The sequence below is a fragment of the Mauremys reevesii genome, linkage group 4 (assembly GCF_016161935.1).
Source record: "Mauremys reevesii isolate NIE-2019 linkage group 4, ASM1616193v1, whole genome shotgun sequence".
NCBI classification, from domain to species: domain Eukaryota; kingdom Metazoa; phylum Chordata; order Testudines; family Geoemydidae; genus Mauremys; species Mauremys reevesii.
Genome location: NC_052626.1, coordinates 3,749,210 through 3,766,582, shown reverse-complemented (window position 1 = coordinate 3,766,582; position 17,373 = coordinate 3,749,210). Strand labels below are relative to the sequence as shown.

Below are 17,373 nucleotides of genomic sequence, written 5' to 3'. Positions count from 1 at the left end.
CTCCAGATTGAACAAATCCAATTTTTCAATCTTTCCTCATAGGTAATGTTTTCTAGCCCTTTAATTATTTTAATTGCTCTCCTCTGGACTTGTCTTAACGCCCATGCTCCTGGAGTCATGAGATTCTATAACTAGCGCTGATTTTTCTTTTAAAGGTACATTTCTAGCTCTTGTGGTTATAGAGAAAAGCCAAAAAATGTTAACACTAAAACTGAAAAGACACAAAATATATTAAGTATCAGAGAGGTAGCTGTGTTAGTCTGGTTCTGTAAAAGCAGCAAAGAATCCTGTGGCACCTTATAGACTAACAGACGTTTTGCAGCATGAGCTTTCGTGGGTGAGCATCCGTGGCATCCGACGAAGTGGGCATTCACCCATGAAAGCTCATGCTGCAAAACGTCTGTTAGTCTATAAGGTGCCACAGGATTCTTTGCTGCTTTTACAAAATATATTATTTTTTTTTAATCTCAATTTTTAAACGAATCATGATTTTTTTGGGCCTGACTCTTGATGTTTGAAAGTTTGGGTTTGGCAATACTGTCATATCAAGGGTGAACTCATTCTTCACCCCAGGACCAGCCACAGGAAAGCACTGATCACTTGGCTACTTAAAATGCAGTGGAGAGATCCATAAAAGGTAGGTGTGTGCAAGCACAGATACCCCTAGGAGCTTGTAAAACTACTTGTGCAATAGGAGCTGCAACTGCAAACGTACTCAAAAGCATTTACACAAGCATTTTATCCTTATCCACACCTTGTGTTGTCAACACCATTTCAGCTGCAGCAGTATTAGCGATGGTGGGACCTGCAGCAAAGGCAGTGCTCTAGCACCTGCTTTCAGCACATTGTCAGTTAGACTTGCTCTGAAAATGTTCACTTGATAGATGAATGAAAATGGTTGCCTGAGTCAGAGAGCTGTCTGCACTGGGGCTCCTACAAGTGCAGTTGAACCAGTGTTAACAATGGCAGGAATTTTATTATTAAAAGATTCCCATCTAGACAAGGCTTTAGGGGAAAGAGATGCATGTAGCCAAAAAGGCGGAGGGAGAGAGCGGGATGGGTTATATACTACATCTTCTTTGTGTTCTTGACTAGTCTCTTTTCTCTTTCCCAAATAGAACCCCCTCCCCAATAAATTGTAGAATGCACACAGTAGATTAGCTATGGAGAAATCACTGCAAGAAGCAACATCAGGGATTGCCACTTCCCAAACAACTGCTCTGGCCTCCAGCTGAAGGAGCAAGTAGCAGATTAGGGGAGAGTCTCTATTATACTTTCCCAAGCCTTACTTAAAAAGCACAGGACATGGCACTTCTTGCGCCCAGAGGGTACAATTATCTCTGCACCTGTTTGTTCAGAATCACAGAAGAGAAAGTACATTGATTACAGGAAATTACAAGCTAGTAACACAGCCTCTTAACTGCAAGCCTCAGCATGATTAATCTGCCCTTTTCAAATGCTGAAGAGCCCATCAGCTGCACCATCAGCAAGGTCATTTTATATAAAAGTGTAGTGGAGAAGGGCTGGTCACCAGGGAGTTCAAATGCATGTATGCCCTGAGTCACCACCTTTGTTTCACCTTTAAAGTCATGTTCCAATACTGGCTTTCCATTTTTGACTGGCACAGCACATTGAGCAGAGAGTTTCACTTAACTGTACAGGTCTTTTTATCACTGTTACTAGTTACTTCTATTCTGGCAGAAACCTGGAGTCATAAAGATGTTGTGCTGGCACAGCATAAACACACAGCTAGTCTACACTACACAAAGGCTTTGCCAGTATAGCTATAATGGCAAAGCCTTCTAGTGGAGACAGATGTTATAGGAGCAAAATGAGTTATTTTGTTGCTATAGTTAAATCACCTCCCCAAATGACAAATTATGCCAGCAAAAAGTATAATCTGTTTCCGCACAGTGGGAGGGGGGGTGTTGCCAGTATAGCTACATTGGTTAAGGACTATTTAGAAAAGCTGGACATGCACAAGTCCATGGGGCGCGATGCAATGCATCCAAGGGTGCTGAGGGAGTTGGCTGATGTGATTGCAGAGCCAGTGGCCATTATCTTTGAAAACTCATGGCAGCGGGGGAGGTCCTGGACGACTGGAAAAAGCCAAATATAGTGCCCATCTTTAAAAAAGGGAAGAAGGAGAATCCGGGGAATTACAGACCGGTCAGCCTCACCTCAGTTCCTGGAAAAATCATGGAGCAGATCCTCAAGGAATCCATTTTGAAGCACGTGGAGGAGAGGAAGGTGATCAGTTACAGTAAACATGGATTCACCAAGAGCAAGTCATTCCTGACCAACATGATTGCCTTCTATGATGAGATAACTGGCTCTGTGGATATGGAGAAAGCGGTGGATGTGATATACCTTGACTTTAGCAAAGCTTTTGATATAGTCTCCCACAGTATTCTTGCCAGCAAGTTAAAGAAGTATGGATTGGATGAATGGACTAAAAGGTGGATAGAAAGCTGGATAGACCATTCGGCTCAACGGGTACTGATCAACAGCTCAATGTCTAGTTGGCAGCCGGTATCAAGCAGAGTGCCCCAGAGTGCTCCTGGCACTGGTTTTGTTGAACATCTTCATTAATGATCTGGATGATGGAATGGATCACATCCTCAGCAAGTTCGTCGATGACACTAAGATGGGGGGGAGAGGTAGATACACTGGAGGGTAGGGATAGGGTTCAGGGTGACCTAGACAAATTAGAGGATTGGGCCAGAAGAAATCTGATGAGGTTCAACAAGGACAAGTGCAGAGTCCTGCACTTAGGATGGAAGAATCCCAAGCACTGCTGGGGACCAACTGGCTAAGCGGCATTTCGGCAGAAAAGGACCTAGGGATTACAGTGGATGAGAAGCTGGATATGAGTCAGCAGTGTGTCCTTGTTGACAAGAAGGCTAATGGCATATTGGGCTGCATTAGTAGGAGCACTGCCAGCAGATCGAGGGGAGTAATTATTCCCATTTGGCACTGGAGAGGCCCCCTCTGAAGTATTGAAGTATTGCATCCAGTTTTGGGCCCCCCACTACAGAAAGGATGTGGACAAATTGGACAGAGTCCAGGAGAGGGCAACAAAAATGATTAGGGGGTTGGGGAACATGACTTAAGAGCAGTGATGAGCTGCCAAAATCATAACAACCGGTTCCCTCCTCCCCCAGGAGAAATCATGCCCCCCCGACTCCCTGCCCCAAAACCCCCCCCCGTGTTCCTTGCCCCCCCCCGAGGACCCCCCCCCCCCACCCCCCCTGTACCCTGACCCCCCTCCCCCCCCCCCCAACCCTCCTCCTCTCATTCCTGATGACCCCCCCCCCCCCCCCCCCCCCCCCCCCCCTCCCTCCCCCCTCCCCCCCCCTGCTGCCCCTGACTGCCCCCCCTCTGCCCCACCCCACCCACCCCTCCCCCCCCCTGACTGCCCCCCCCCCCCCCCCCCCCTGCCCCCCCCTCCCTCCCCCCCCTCCCCCCCCCTCCCCCTCCCCCTCCCCTCTCCCCCCCTCCTCTCCACCCCCCTGTGCCTGCCTGGCTGGGGCTGCCTGACGACTGGCCGGGGAGACAGAGTCGCGCGGCCGAGACAGGAGCCGGGCGGCCGAGCCAGGGCCGCCAGGAGGGCTGGCCGGGCGGGCCCAGGGGGGCTGCCTGCCACAGCGCCCCAGCCACCGCCCGCCCCCACCGAGCCCGCCCCGCCCGGGCCTGGCCGGGGCGGGCGGCGCGGCTGGCCAGGGGGGGCGGGCCAGAGGGTGGGGGCCGGGCCAGAGGTGGGGGCCGGGGTCGGGTGGGGGCCCGGGCAGGGGGAGCCGGGGGCCGGCGGGGGCGGAGGGGGGACGGGGAGGGGGCCGGGGGGCCGGGCGGGGGGCGCGGGGGGCGGGGGGCAGGGGAGGTGGGGGCGGGGGGGGGGGGGGGCGGGAGGGGGGGGGGGGGGGGGCGGGAGGGGGGGGTGTGGGGGGGGGGTGGGGGGGGGGGGGGGGGGGGTGGGGTGGGGGGGTGGGGCGGGGGGGGGGGGCGGGGGGGGGGGGGGGGGGCGGGGGGGGGGGGGGGCGGCGGGGGGGGGGGGGGGCCGGTGGGGGGCGGGCGGGGGGGTGCCTGGGGGTGGGGGGGGGGGGGGCGGGGCGGCAGGGCAGTGGGCGGACGGGGCGGGGGGGCGGACGGCCTGGGGGGGGGGCTGGCTGCTGCCCTCCCTCAGCGTCCCCTTCTTCTGGCTCCTTCCCCCTGCTGAAGCTTGGGGAGGCCAGCCCCCAGGCTTCCTGGAGCCGAGAGGAGGGAGAGAAGAGAGGGGGAGGAGGAGCAGAGAGAGGAGGAGGAGCAGGGGAGGAGGAGGCAGAGAGGGGAGCCAGAGGGAGCGGGGGCAGCAGGGAGGCTTTTAATTGTTAACTTAGTTTGGGCAACTAACGTTCCGGGGGGGGGCAACCAACTAACTTTACAAAGGGCCTGTTCTAACTGGTCCGGCAGGCAGCTGCTTAAGAGGAGAGGCTGAGGGAACTGGGATTGTTTAGTCTGCAGAAGAGAAGAATGAGGGGGAATTTGATAGCTGCTTTCAAAAGGGGGTTCCAAAGAGGATGGATTTAGACTGTTCTCAGTGGTAGCAGATGATGGAACAAGGAGTAAGGGTCTCAAGTTGCAGTGGGGGAGGTTTAGTTTGGATATTAGGAAACACTATTTCACTAGGAGGGTGGTGAAGCACTGGAATGGGTTACCTAGCAAGGTGGTGGAATCTCTATCCTTAGAGGTTTTTAAGGCCCCGCTTGACAAAGCCCTGGCTGGGATAATTTAGTTGGGGTTGGTCCTGCTTTGAGCATAGGGTTGGACTAGATGACCTCCTGAGGTCTCTTACAACTCTAGTCTTATATGATTCTATGGTTAAAGGTGATTTCTTCCATATGCCTATTGCCTATGCCAGCAAAACGTGTAGGCCTGGCCCCAGTAAGAGAAAGTCCCTGCCTCAAAGAGCTTACAATATAGACAAAAACAGACAAAGAGGAGAAGTGAAAACACAGGCAAAGTGACTCAGCAAAGCCAGGAATAGAATGTAGCTGCTCCTGTGTCCTAGTCACTGAACCACATTGCCACTCTTTTTTTCTGGAGCAGTTACAGTGAAATGTAGTAGAACCTAGCAACATGCAATACAGATCTCGGGAATGCTATGAGCTTCATCGGAGCCTGCAAAATTTAAGCTTTAATTAAAAAACTGAGGTTATAACTCAGAGTTGTTGAAACAAACCTTCTAAACATGAACCAAATGCTGCACCACACCTTTTTTAGACAGAGAGCCTGAAACACTAGGTATGAAGCCCTCCATTTATTGGTCTAGCTTCATATGGGCCTTACCTACACTAGAAAATGTTGTAAACTATGGAATGTAGCTACACTGTTTTTAAAAATCAGGGCTTTGGAGCTGTGCTCCGGCTCTGCTCCAACTCCAGGCAAAAACCTGCAGCTCCACTGCTCCGGAGGTGCTCTATACTCCAGCTCTGCTCCAAAGCCCTGTTAAAAATGGTTTAAGTACTAGTACAAACCAAACTCTTTTCCACACCAGTTCAGACAAATGCAATTCATACCTGGTGGAAGGTAACAAATTTTTCATCTGTGTTTAAAGGTGCTAGAGGTGATCCTGGGAATTACAGACCAATAAGCCTCACTCAGACATGAGGTAAAATGGTTAAACTGGAGAGAGAAGCCACTTGACTATCCCAGGGAATAACCAGCATGATTGCTGCAAAGGAAAATCATGTTTCATGAATCTTTTAGAATGGGCCAATAAAATAATAGGTCATAAATTTATGGATAAAGGAGAACTGGTTGATCGTTTATTAGACTTTCAAGAAGCCCCATATAAGGGCATTAAAAAAAAATCTAAGTGATCATTTGTTGGGAGGTAAAGAGCCACTATGGATTAAAAACGGGCTAAGACTCCAAATAAATAAATTTTCATGATGGCTAAAGATTAACTAGAAGGGCCCCATGGTTCCAAGCTGTGACTGGTGCAATTTGCTGGAATCCTGACTTTTTTGGTAACTCATCTTGATCCACCCAGACACCTCCTTTTTTCTGGCACTTTGCTGAGGCTTACATGCTGACAAATCCCTCCCTTCTTGTGTTTCCCTTAATTACTTTCCAGTAACCCTGAGCCACAGCTTCTCTTATTTCCTCTGTCCCGTCTCCCACATCTGAGCTGCTGGCTAAAAATGTCAGTAAAATTTACCAGGCAGAAATGACAACAGAGTAAAACAAAAATATCATTTACATGTAGTCAAACATCATATTAACAGAAGTGTAGAGTTTTATCAATGGCCATTGGAGACTTACTCAGAAATTTTAATATAGAATGCCAGTATTTGTTTACAGTTCTGGCTTGTTAGAGTTACAGGCTCAAAGAAGGCATTTCTGTTTTTCATATTCATAAGCCACTGGCTATAGTGAAGAGCTATACAGTTAGAGAATGTTGGAGGTTTGTTTCCACTACCTCTCTTCCTCACATGGAATTTCAGCAGAACTTTACAGAAACATTATTGTTTTCCTGATAGCAGTACATTTAGAAATCAAAGCTTTGTAAACAGTGGTAGGTTAAAATAAAAGGCAGTGTACTACGTGCTCCATAAGCAGTCACATTTAGAAGACACTGAATGCCGCTCTACAAGGAGATGTACCCTGCAGTCCGTTATGATATGAAAATTCTGGATTGCTTCTTTTGTTAGATTTGTGCCATCAGTAACATCAAGTTCTCGCAAACTCTCCATTTTAGCCAAGCTCAACAAGATATTGTCAGTCAAAACAAAACCACTGCGGATGAAAAACAGATTGTATTTAGGGCTTCAGAGGCAGGTACAAACAGAGAGACATCTGAAATACAGAGCAAAACAACAGATTCTATATTGGCGACTTAAAGATCCAGAATCTCCCACTAGTGATGGCAGTGATGTGTGTTCATAGAATCAGAGAGATTAGAGGTGGTCTGGGTGGCCTAACAGGTCTCTTCCATGTCCCTGTCAATGCACAAGCATGCCAGCAGTGAGCATTGCTAGGGACAAAGGATTAGTAATGTAACTAATTGTAAAGAACTTTTTATCCCAGAGGGCTGCCCTACGGAATACGGATGGGCAAAGGGAATTATATGTCTACTCCAGAGCATGATCAGGGCATTTTGGCCAGCTCACTGCTACTCAAAGGTCAGATCCTCCCCAATTGCTGGATGAGCCACCAGCCCCCCCGCCCAACTTGGGAAAGAGGAAAAACTCTGCCTGCGCTGGATGGAGGAGTGAAAATGGCAGCCTACCAGGCCTGGATGTCACTATCTGGAAACCAGTAAGTTAAAAAGACTTCCCTGGGGGGAGGAATATTGAGGGACCAAGTGTACTATTCTCCTGCCAGAGACTATGGCTCTGCCCTTACTCCAGCTTCTCACTTCCCTGATGGGTCCTTCAGTTTTTGGCTACCCAGCGTCATTGCACAGTTGCAAGTGCTGGCATCGTACAACCCTCACCATGGCATCCTCCTATGCTCTTTGGAAGTCAACTAACGAGCTCACTAGCCATCTCATGTGGGGGTCAACAAGGTCAACTCACCTCCTGCTCATGTCTCCCTGTATATTCAGAGGATAAGGAAATGAGGGCAAGTTTCCTATGCCCACAATTCTTTAGCACTTGTGAGAGCAAAAACACTTGCTCCTGCTACTGACTACTAATTGCCTATTAGCTTTACTTGCATGATAAGGGAGATATCTCCCCTGCCCTGCCCTGCCTCTCCCCCGAATACACTGGGCTGAAACGGATGGTGTGGAAGCAAGGACTTGTTCACATGGTAAATGGAACCAAAATACTGAATGTGGCTACATTTCACATCTGTAATTATTGCAGTTCAAGCCTGTTTATTGATACTCTTATTTCTGAATAACTTGATTTCTTTTGTACTGAATTATTTCAAAATAGGGCATTTATTCACAAACAGATAAACTGAAATAGTCAGAGGTGTGAATTACAACCGATTTAGTTATTTCACTTCCATTTACTGGATAAATAACTCCCAGGAGATACAAAACAGGGTAAATAAAGAACCCCCTCCCCTTCTTAATCGCTTTGTGCTGCCTCTTTATTTAGCTTTAAAGGGGTGTTAACTACAGCCATGTATACACACAGACTTGCACCAGTTTATCTAAAAATTGGTTTAAAAACCTCACACTTTTAGTTAGACCAGTGCAGCTTGTAACATACAAGTCCTAATGTAGTAAGTTTCTTTCATTCTTCAATATCTGCAGCACATTGTTTGGTCATACCTAAGGCAGAGTCTAGTCAGCAGTGGAAAGAGATGGGGAAATTGTTTCAGAGTCTTTTCATCAAATCCATATGAGAGGGTTAGATCCATTTCTCTTAGCTTCCAGGATTTGTCAGACAAACAGCTGAGAGCAGAGTTTGAGAGCTTGGTTCCAATCACACTTAGTTTAACAAGGCTGGAAGGAATGTTATCAACAAACATATCCAAATTGGAGATCCCTTTAAAAGCAGACAGAGGACAAAATAGAAAGACATTTATGACTCTTTTCTTGACAATATTTTTCAAAAGTAAGTATCAGGGATTGTTTTTTTTAAGTAAACTTTGTCTTTACTTTTTTTTAATAGATACCAAAGTTCTGTGTTTTTCATCCACTATTCAGCAAGAATGAGACAGTGCAAAAGCATGAAAGGTACAAATAAAACCAATGTTTGTGTTACATTAGCACCTAGAGACCCAACTGAAATCATGGCTCCATTGTGCTAGGTGCAGTACACACACGGACTATGTCTACCCTACTGCGGTAAATCGACTTATGCTATGCAACTCCAGCTACGTGAATAATGTAGCTGGAGTCGACATACCTTAGGTGGAGTTACTGCGGGGTCTACACTGCGGGGGGTCTTATCTTATTCTTCTTGTCAGGGGTAGAGTTCAGGGGTCAACTGGAGAGCGATCTGCTGTCGATCTGGCGGGTCTTCACTAGACCTGCTAAATCGACCGCTGGTGGATCAATCTCAGAGCATCAATCCCGGCTGTAGTGTAGATATAACCTTAGTGACACACTGTTCCTGCCCAAACAGCTTACAATCTAAATAGACAAGACAGACAACGGAAGTATCACCATCCCCATTTCATAGAGGTGGAAGTAAAGCCTGAGGAGAGTAAGTGACCTTCCCAAGGTCACAGAGGAAATCCATGGCAGAGCCAGGAACTGAATTTGGATCTCCTGAGTATCATCTAGTGCCTTAACCACAAAGGCTCTCTAGGAAGACTACATTTTCAAAACCTGCATTTTCAAGTGCTTAGCATAACAGTATCTTTTGCTCCCCTAATAAAAATAAAAGTTTCCAGTCCTGTGACTTAGGACTTGTCTAAACTTAATATGCTACAACCATAGACACCAAATCTGTGGGTGTTCCAGCACTGGGGCAGAGTGGGGGTGGGAAGAGGAGGGGTGGAGGTGGGGCTAGAGGCAGAGTGGTTGAGCACCCTGGGGCCCAGAGGAAGCTGGCACCTATGGCTACAGCAGCACAACTGTGCAGCTGTAGCACTTCAGTGTAGACACTAACTATAGTGACAGGAGGGATTCTTCCATCACTGTAGTTAACCCACCTTCCCGAGAGTCAGTAGTTAGGTCCATAGAAGAATTCCTTCCATTGACCTAGTGCTGTCTACACCAGGGTTAGGTTGGCATAGCTACATCTCTCAGGGGTATGGATTTTTCACACCCCTAAATTTTCAGCATAGGCCAGCCCTATAGAGAGGATTAGAACTTCATAGGGGTTATCACAGGTGCAGCTGCGTCCATGGCTGAAATGGGGACAAATCCCAAGTGTAGATAAGGAGTACTGGGGGTCTGTCAACTGGACTGGGAAGGAAACCAGGAAGCCATTAAGAGCCGCAAGGCAGCAGCTTCATTAAATGGTAGATATCTAGACTGATTTTTCAGTCAAGTTTGAATGAACACAGTCAAGCCAATCAGATTCTGAATTGGGGAACTGATTTTTTCAGAGACAATATTAAGATATATCAGCCAACAGAAACATCCATAAAAATAAGCTCTCTGCTGTCTTGCCAGTCACCATTTAACAGAAGATGAAACTACCACAAACCTTCCTAAGCCTGCACAGAACAAAACCCCAAAACACTTCAACCTTAAAAACAACTTACATAGAAGATTTAATTCTGTCAAGTTTGGTAGGTTCTTCAGCACTTGTCCAAAGACATCCACTGAGTGTAACAAAAAGTCCTTGATGTAACAAACAGTCAGTGTGTGGATGGTGGAGAGCTGATCCAGGAAACGCTCTGAAAGAAGGTTATAACCAGTTTGCCTCAAGGCCAGAGCGTGAAGCTGAAGTTTTGGAACAGGATGCGACTCTAAACATAGTGGATGATTGAAAAGGTGGTGGGGGGGGTACTTATTTGACATCCCAGAGATATTTGTTTTCCAATATTAAGGCACAAGTCATGTATAAGTCTTTACATTAGGTTCATACTTATGGTAGCACATAGTGAATATAACAGGAAAGATAGGGGTGAAATCCCCACACTTTGAAGAAATTAGGTTGCAGTTAAGCCAAATTATTAACCAAACTGGAAGATATCTGACAATGAGTTATCTAGAAAGTTTGAACAATAAACAAACCAATCATTGGTTAGTAGAAGGGTCTGAAAAAAAGGTCAGATATGGAAATTTCATAAAGCGTCCATTTTAAAATTATTTAAAATTCCTAAACTAAGGAACAAATTCAGCTGACGATCCCCAGAGAACTTTCGCTGTTCTCTCTGATTATGTGCTGTAAAGTTGGTAAAGATACACAGGATTTTTCATACAAAACAAAGAGGTTGAATCTCTGCTTTAAGTGTAAAACTGAAGTATATTATAAAAATGCTACAATACTTAAATGTGTGTGTCAAGATTTAAAAAAAAAAATTACTAGTGATTTGGGAGAGACAAGGTGGGCGAGGTAATTTTTTTGTGCCTGATTTTGAGGGCAAGTGCTCAGCTCTTTCTGAAAATCAGGACACATTAAAGGTGTCTCCATTTGGACATCAGAAAACAGACACTTAAAATCAAGTCACTTTTGAAAGTCTTGGCCAAGAACTATATCCTCCTTTTGGGCTGTGATTATATTCTACAGCCTAATCACAGGTCCCCATATTTTATTTTTAGAGCCTGGAATTCCCAAAGGAGTCTAGCATCCAAAAGCTATCAAAATTCAGGGGAGAGGGACACTGAATTCCTTAAGTCCCTTTTAAAAATCCCAGCCATGATCACAATTTGAAAAAGCTATTTATATATTCAGTTTAAAATACTCCACAAGCTTTAGGAAACATGTTTATGACATATCAAAACAGTAATGCAATGAAAATCTTAACCTAGTCCACTAAAGCAAGCGGATACAGTTAAGAATAAATCTTCACTACCAGCACACTCTAATATACCCAGCATGCAGGGGTGGCTCTAGGTATTTTGCCGCCCCAAGCACGACAGGCAGGCTGTCCTCGGGGGCTTGCCTGCGGGAGGTTCCTGGTCCTGCGGATTCGGCGGCACGCCTGCGGGAGGTCCGCCGAAGCCGTGGGACCAGCAGACCCTCCGCAGGCATGCCGCCGAAGGCAACCTGCCTGCCACCCTCGCAGCGACCAGCAGAGCGCCCCCGTGGCTTGCCGCCCCAAGCATGCGCTTTGCATGCTGCAGGGGCGGCTCCAGGCCCCAGCACGCCAAGCGCGTGCTTGGGGTGGCAAGCCGCGGGGGGCACTCTGCCGGTGCCGTGAGGGCGGCAGGCAGGCTGCCTTCAGCGGCATGCCTGCGGAGGGTCTGCTGGTCCCGTGGCTTCGGCGGACCTCCCGTAGGCACGCCTGCAGGAGGTCCGCCGAAGCTGCGGGACCAGCGGACCCTCCACAGGCATGCTGCTGAAGGCAACCTGCCTGCCATGCTTGGGGCAGCAAAGTGCCTAGAGCCGCCCCTGGCGTGCTGGTACCTGGAGCAGCCCCTGCCAGCATGAAACCCTTTGAGCAACAACGGCTCCAATCCTGCCAGCTCTTATGCATATATTTAACGTTTCACCCTGAGTAGTCCTATTGATTTCTCATGGTAGCAAAGTGAAACACATGCAGAGCTGGCAGGATGGTGCCATAATTCTGAATATAGTGTATATAAATATAGCCTATAGAAACAACACTCACCTTCTGATGAATAAGGGATGGGATGTTTATCTGGCAAACTGAGGCATAACAAAAAATGCTCCTTACTCAGGATACAAGAAAGTGACAGTTCTCTGAGTTTTGGTAAATGGAATAAAACATACTCTAGTGCTTTCTCAGGAAGAGCCTTTTGCACAGTATGCAATGAGAGCGTATGTAGGTTTTGTAAGCAAGCAATTTTGATCAATTCACTGTCACTTAAGAAGGTTATGCCACACAACAACAAGTGAGTAAGGCGTTGAAAGTGCACAACTTCCCTGATTACACTTCTCTCAGATAACCTAGAGCACGTTTTCAAGTGAAGTTTCTGTAGATCTGTGAGCAGCTGTAACCCTTGCAGGATTTCCTCACTCCAGAGGGAATCCACAGTCACATCTAGCAGACCAGGCATGAACCTCAGCAGCTTTTGCCATTGCTTAAGCCCAATTTCTTTCACTTCTACAGAAGTGATCTTTCTTTTTCGAAGCACGTCCCAGAATTCGGTGTTGAAAGCGCTTATACGTCGGAGGACAATGGTACTCTTTTGCCACACAACAGGCTGATCAACCAGGTCCTTGAAGAAACTGCATGTGGCACGGACCTTGGATTTTTCCGCAGCAGGAAGGTACATGATTATCTCAGTCAGCATTTCTTGCGGTAACTGCAGCAAGTGAGTGGCTCTCATTATCCCTGTATTACTGGCTGGCATACTTTTCTCCTGCATTCTTCCACTCTCTTTAAAAAAAAAGACAACAATTAGTTAGATAGCCAAGAAAAGTATTATGTAAATGTAAGCCCTGTGGCCCAAAGCCTACAAGAGGAGGGAGTTGACTGAATGAAGTAGCATGACTGCCACCTACATTTATACCACATATTAACATGTACCATGAAATACATAAATGTGTGCATAAACTACAGTGTGTTTTGTAGAGATACTGTAAATACCATACACGTTACAATAAAAGAATGTTAAGGTTGCAATGTCAAGTACAGGAAAGTTAGGAAGTGGCAGAACTAAGGTTGTCTGTGCATAATGATACAGTAGGGCATTGAACTCTGCATTAAAAATTCAAGCTGTCACTTGAAGTATAAGGGTTTTCTGGTTTTGCTTGGGGGCTCTGTAGGGAAGCGTGTGACCTGGATTTTCAGCAGTCAGCCTGTAAAGAGTCAGCCTAGAGCAAAGTGGATTAAGTTGTGCTTCTCTGTTTGCTTTGTCTCGTTCTGATTTTGATTCTTGTGTGTTAGGGTCCTGGAGTCTAAGAAATAAAGTAGTGTATTACTCTCTCTGGAAGGTGGCAGGGTATTTTATACTTTTATCCAACTTTGATGTTTGTATGCTACGAACATAACAGATAATCTTTAATTACATGATCACACAGTATTTTTTCCACGGAACCTCTGCATCATTCACCACACATGAAGAATAATGTTCACAGGCCTTATTTATTGCACACCATCCAAACCCAGAATAATTAATTTCAGGTTGTCTTCTATGCACTCATTGTACTATCTGAGCCTAAAAATATTAATGATTTTATCTTCACAACTCCCCATTTTATAAATGAACAAAGGCAAAGGCCCAGATATTTAAAGGTATTTGGGCATTGCTCTGCTCTGTGTTGCAATGCTCAACTGATTTAGGAGCATCTCATTTTTAAATGTGAGTAGGAGCGTAATTGCCTAGGTCACTTTTGAAAATGACACTTAGGCCTTGCAATGCTGAACAGAGCAACACTTAAATACCTTTAAAAATCTAGGGCAAAGTGACTTGCTCAAGGCCGCAAAGTAAATCAGCAGCAGAGTCAGGATTAGAACTAGTCCCACATAAACACCCAGTCCTGTGCTTATTCCTCCAGACAGCATTGTCCTCTTATAGCTAAGCAGCCATAGCTGCAGTTGTGGGTGCTCAGCATGTCTAGAAGTCAGGCCCCAAGTGTCTCAAGTCAGGTGCTCAGAAAATGAGGAACACACAGTTAGTGGCCACCTGTGAAAGTTTTGGTTTCAGTAATATGCCTTGCATCACACAAACACTGTCTCTGAGGCAAGGACAGAACAGAGTTCTTCCAGGTAGCATTCAACTGCCTGAACCACAAGATCATCTTTTCTCTTCCTGTAGCCCTCTGCTTAATTCATGGCAGACCTTCCAGTTTCTGAAAACAAACAACCCAGAAGTCCTACAGCCAACAGCCAAGATTCATTCAACTGCAACAAATAAAATACAGACCCAGCCAAGGAAGAACTAGGAAGACAAAAAACAAGCAAGAGATTAGAGACTTAATGTGTCTAATTAATTTGCAGCATGAATCAAAGGGGAAATTAAAGATTTAAGTGGATTTAATGGCATTTCTGGAGTTTTAAAGCCAAAGTATGGGTCATTAAATAATTATAAACAAAATTTGACTTCTTCCCCAAAGGCAAAAGAAGGATCAGATTTATTCAAAGATTTAAATGTACCTGAAATGAGATCTCAGAAATTAAAAAAAGAGTATTGCAGAGCATGATAAAAATTAGTACTGCTTCTGAAGCAACAGCATGCACTTTTTATAAAAACAGAACAAATAAACTTTGTGGTAATGCCAACAGATTATGAAGTGGTTAACTAGGTAGATATGTAGAAAGGACAAATCTAATTACACCACTGCCAAGAAAATAGCACCAAAAGGGAGAATAACAATTAATGACTGATTTCCAAGGTTCTTCATAGTTGCTATAAATCTCTGTAGGAATCAGAATGTAAATCCTCAAGACATGAATTATTATTTTTTTAATTTCAAAGACTCTATTCTGGTTGAACGAGATGCACTGAGTTTCTCTTAATATTAAAAGGCTCCCCCAGCCTAGCCCAAGCCCTCCTCATGGTACCTTATTTCAAGTGCACAAGGAATTGGCATTCTTCCTTGATATTACAGATAATCTAGTGCAGAAGGGATAAAATGGGCAATCATACATTAAGTTTTAGGAGATTTCCTGAGGCAAAACAGTATGTAAAACACTGGATGCTAGAAGATAGCAATAACCACTGCTATAGGATGGAGCCACTCATTGACACCACATGCACCTTTGTCTGTATAATACAGCCAATATGCTTTATTTCTATTGCCCTGCTACAGCCCCAAGATTTGTTTATACTTAAGCCACAATTACTATCTAAACAACCAGACACAAAATATAAAAGTGCCCCTTCCCTTGCAGCTACTGTTTTGATTTTTTACCAACTTCCTCTGGTGTTTTCTCTGTCTCTAATTCTATCTCCCTTTTAATTTTACCAGCTAATGTTGGGTTTCTTTTAAGTTACCTTACCAGATGATCCCAGTTTAAGTGATTGATGCACGGTTAGCAGCACAAGTAGATGAAACCAATAGCATAATGCAAAGTTATCGGCTTGCTGAAGAAAACAGTGCATGGGACTGGTGAGCACTTCCCTTTCAGTTTTTCACAACCAGTCCTCTCTCCTTCACCACATGCACATATAGCATGTTGCCTCTCATCCCCCTGCACACCAGTTGCTCTCTCTTCTGGGGTTGGAGTTTCTCTATACACAGATTAGAGGGGAAGCAGCACAGATACTTAGGAAATCCATATCTGATGGTCTTAGCAAAGAATGGGGTCCAGACAGCCACTCCTGCCCAGATGCCTTGAGCTTATGAAGGAGATTTTTCATCAAACTGGATATTTTCCTGAACTCAACAAGCTGTTACCAGATTCCTCTCTGAAGAGAGGAAGCTTGGACTCTAAGCACCTATAATTGTGTATTTTCCTTTTCCTTGATTTAGATTTTATATATGTGCACTGTGCCTAAGTAGTGTAATTATCCAGTCAGTTACATGGTTGAGTAGAAGCAGCAAAGAATCCTGTGGCACCTTATAGACTAACAGACATTTTGCAGCATGAGCTTTCGTGGGTGAATACCCACTTCTTCGGATGCAAGCCAAAGTAGTTAATTGAGTAATTAATTATAAGGCCTTTTGCCTGCAACTCTGCATTTTAAAGCTCAACTAGTGGAGCCAATCTAAATCCATGAGGTCTGGTCTATTAGATGCCTTGGCTATCTCCTGATTTCACTCCCTTTTTATTTTTTTGTTATCTCAGTGAGCTAGCACATCTGGATAAAAGTTTTGTTAGTGTCACCAATCACTTATCTTTTTCCTTTTGTAACATGGTGGTAGAACTCACCATTTGGAATATTACCCCAGGCACTAATAATACCTACAAACCTACTGAAGTCATTAGTAACAAAAGGGCTGCCTCATCACCTGGTGGATATAAAATCTTGCCCCCAAGTATCCATGAGATAAAAAACCCACTCAGAGGGAAAAATATTTCTTAGATTGAAGGAGGACTTTGCCTTTCTTGACAAAATGCAAATCAAACTGAGCAAGAACATTTCTTTAAAAAAAGTCTTAAGGAATGTAAAGAACAAAGCAGAGATGCCCCTCTTGTTAATAAAGAACACTTGGCTCATGCAAACACCTGCACGTGAGTAACTTTACTCATGTGAGCCAAATTGCTCGGTTGAATGGCGTCTTTGAGGGGGAGCCAGAGTCCCTTTTCTTGGTCAGATATTAGGCACTGAAAGTAAAATCCTGTGTGCGGGGTTAGCAGAGACCCCTTAGCCCTGGTTGCAGGTGTATGGGCCGAATTCAGCTGAGGGCTGATGTTGACATACCGGGGGGGGGGGGGTTAATCTTCGCAGCCTTGCGCCAAACCGCCCACTGAGCTTCCGAAAGCGAAATGCTGAAAAGGAAAAAACACATGAGGGGGGCCGGCCCCTGTTCCCTCTATAGCGAGCGGCCTGTTCTTGGGGTCCAGTCCCGCGCTGCTTCTTTCGCTGTGGGACCCGCTAAGGAACCGAACCAGCCCCGCCCCGCGCAGTCAGCACGCACCACCCCCAGCAGCCGGCGGTAACCGCCCCCGACCCGGGCCGCAGCGGGCAGCACTCAATTCTGTTGTTAAATAATAAAGGGAGGGGGAGGGGCGCGTTCCCGCCCTCTCACCCACCTCACAGCGACCGCGGCTGACAGGTGGGACCCACCTAGCCCGCAACACCCGCTTCCCGCCCACCGCGCCTTACGTCACTGCGAGCGAACCACGCCCCGCGTGCCACGGCCGCAGCCCGGCCTCCGCCGACGTCACTCCGCTCCCTGCCAATCAGCGTGCGAGGCGGTGGGACTCAAAATTTCTAACGGCTGCGCGCGCGCGCGCGTG

General features: G+C 46.2%; 1 protein-coding gene across 9 annotated transcripts; it reads right to left on the bottom strand.

Annotated features, from left to right (window-relative positions):
• Positions 1-5,277: 5,277 nt before the first annotated feature.
• Positions 5,278-17,299, bottom strand: LOC120405010. Of its 9 annotated transcripts, none has more exons than XM_039538187.1 (5): positions 17,240-17,299; positions 12,172-12,901; positions 10,156-10,362; positions 8,267-8,483; positions 5,278-6,777 (listed from the first exon to the last, which is right to left on the bottom strand). In XM_039538187.1, exons 2-5 carry the CDS (start codon positions 12,890-12,892, stop codon positions 6,582-6,584), a joined length of 1,341 nt encoding a protein of 446 aa, XP_039394121.1. In that variant the 5' UTR covers positions 12,893-12,901; positions 17,240-17,299; the 3' UTR covers positions 5,278-6,581. The 9 variants fall into 9 exon arrangements, with proteins under 9 accessions (XP_039394121.1, XP_039394116.1, XP_039394119.1 ...); XM_039538182.1 differs by lacking the exon at positions 17,240-17,299 and adding an exon at positions 17,167-17,238; XM_039538185.1 differs by lacking the exon at positions 17,240-17,299 and adding an exon at positions 17,201-17,232 and having other exon boundaries at positions 12,172-12,903.
• Positions 17,300-17,373: the final 74 nt, after the last annotated feature.

Bases quoted from the DNA above. Each gene is read 5' to 3' on its own strand.
- LOC120405010 (XM_039538179.1), bottom strand. From the start codon at position 15,571: ATGCACTGTTTTCTTCAGCAAGCCGATAACTTTGCATTATGCTATTGG. The intron at 8,484-10,155 runs GTAAGTTGTTTT...CTGCTTTTAAAG, and splicing joins GACAGAATTAAATCTTCTAT to GGATCTCCAATTTGGATATG. The intron at 6,778-8,266 runs GTATGACCAAAC...TTTCATCCGCAG, and splicing joins CTGACTAGACTCTGCCTTAG to TGGTTTTGTTTTGACTGACA.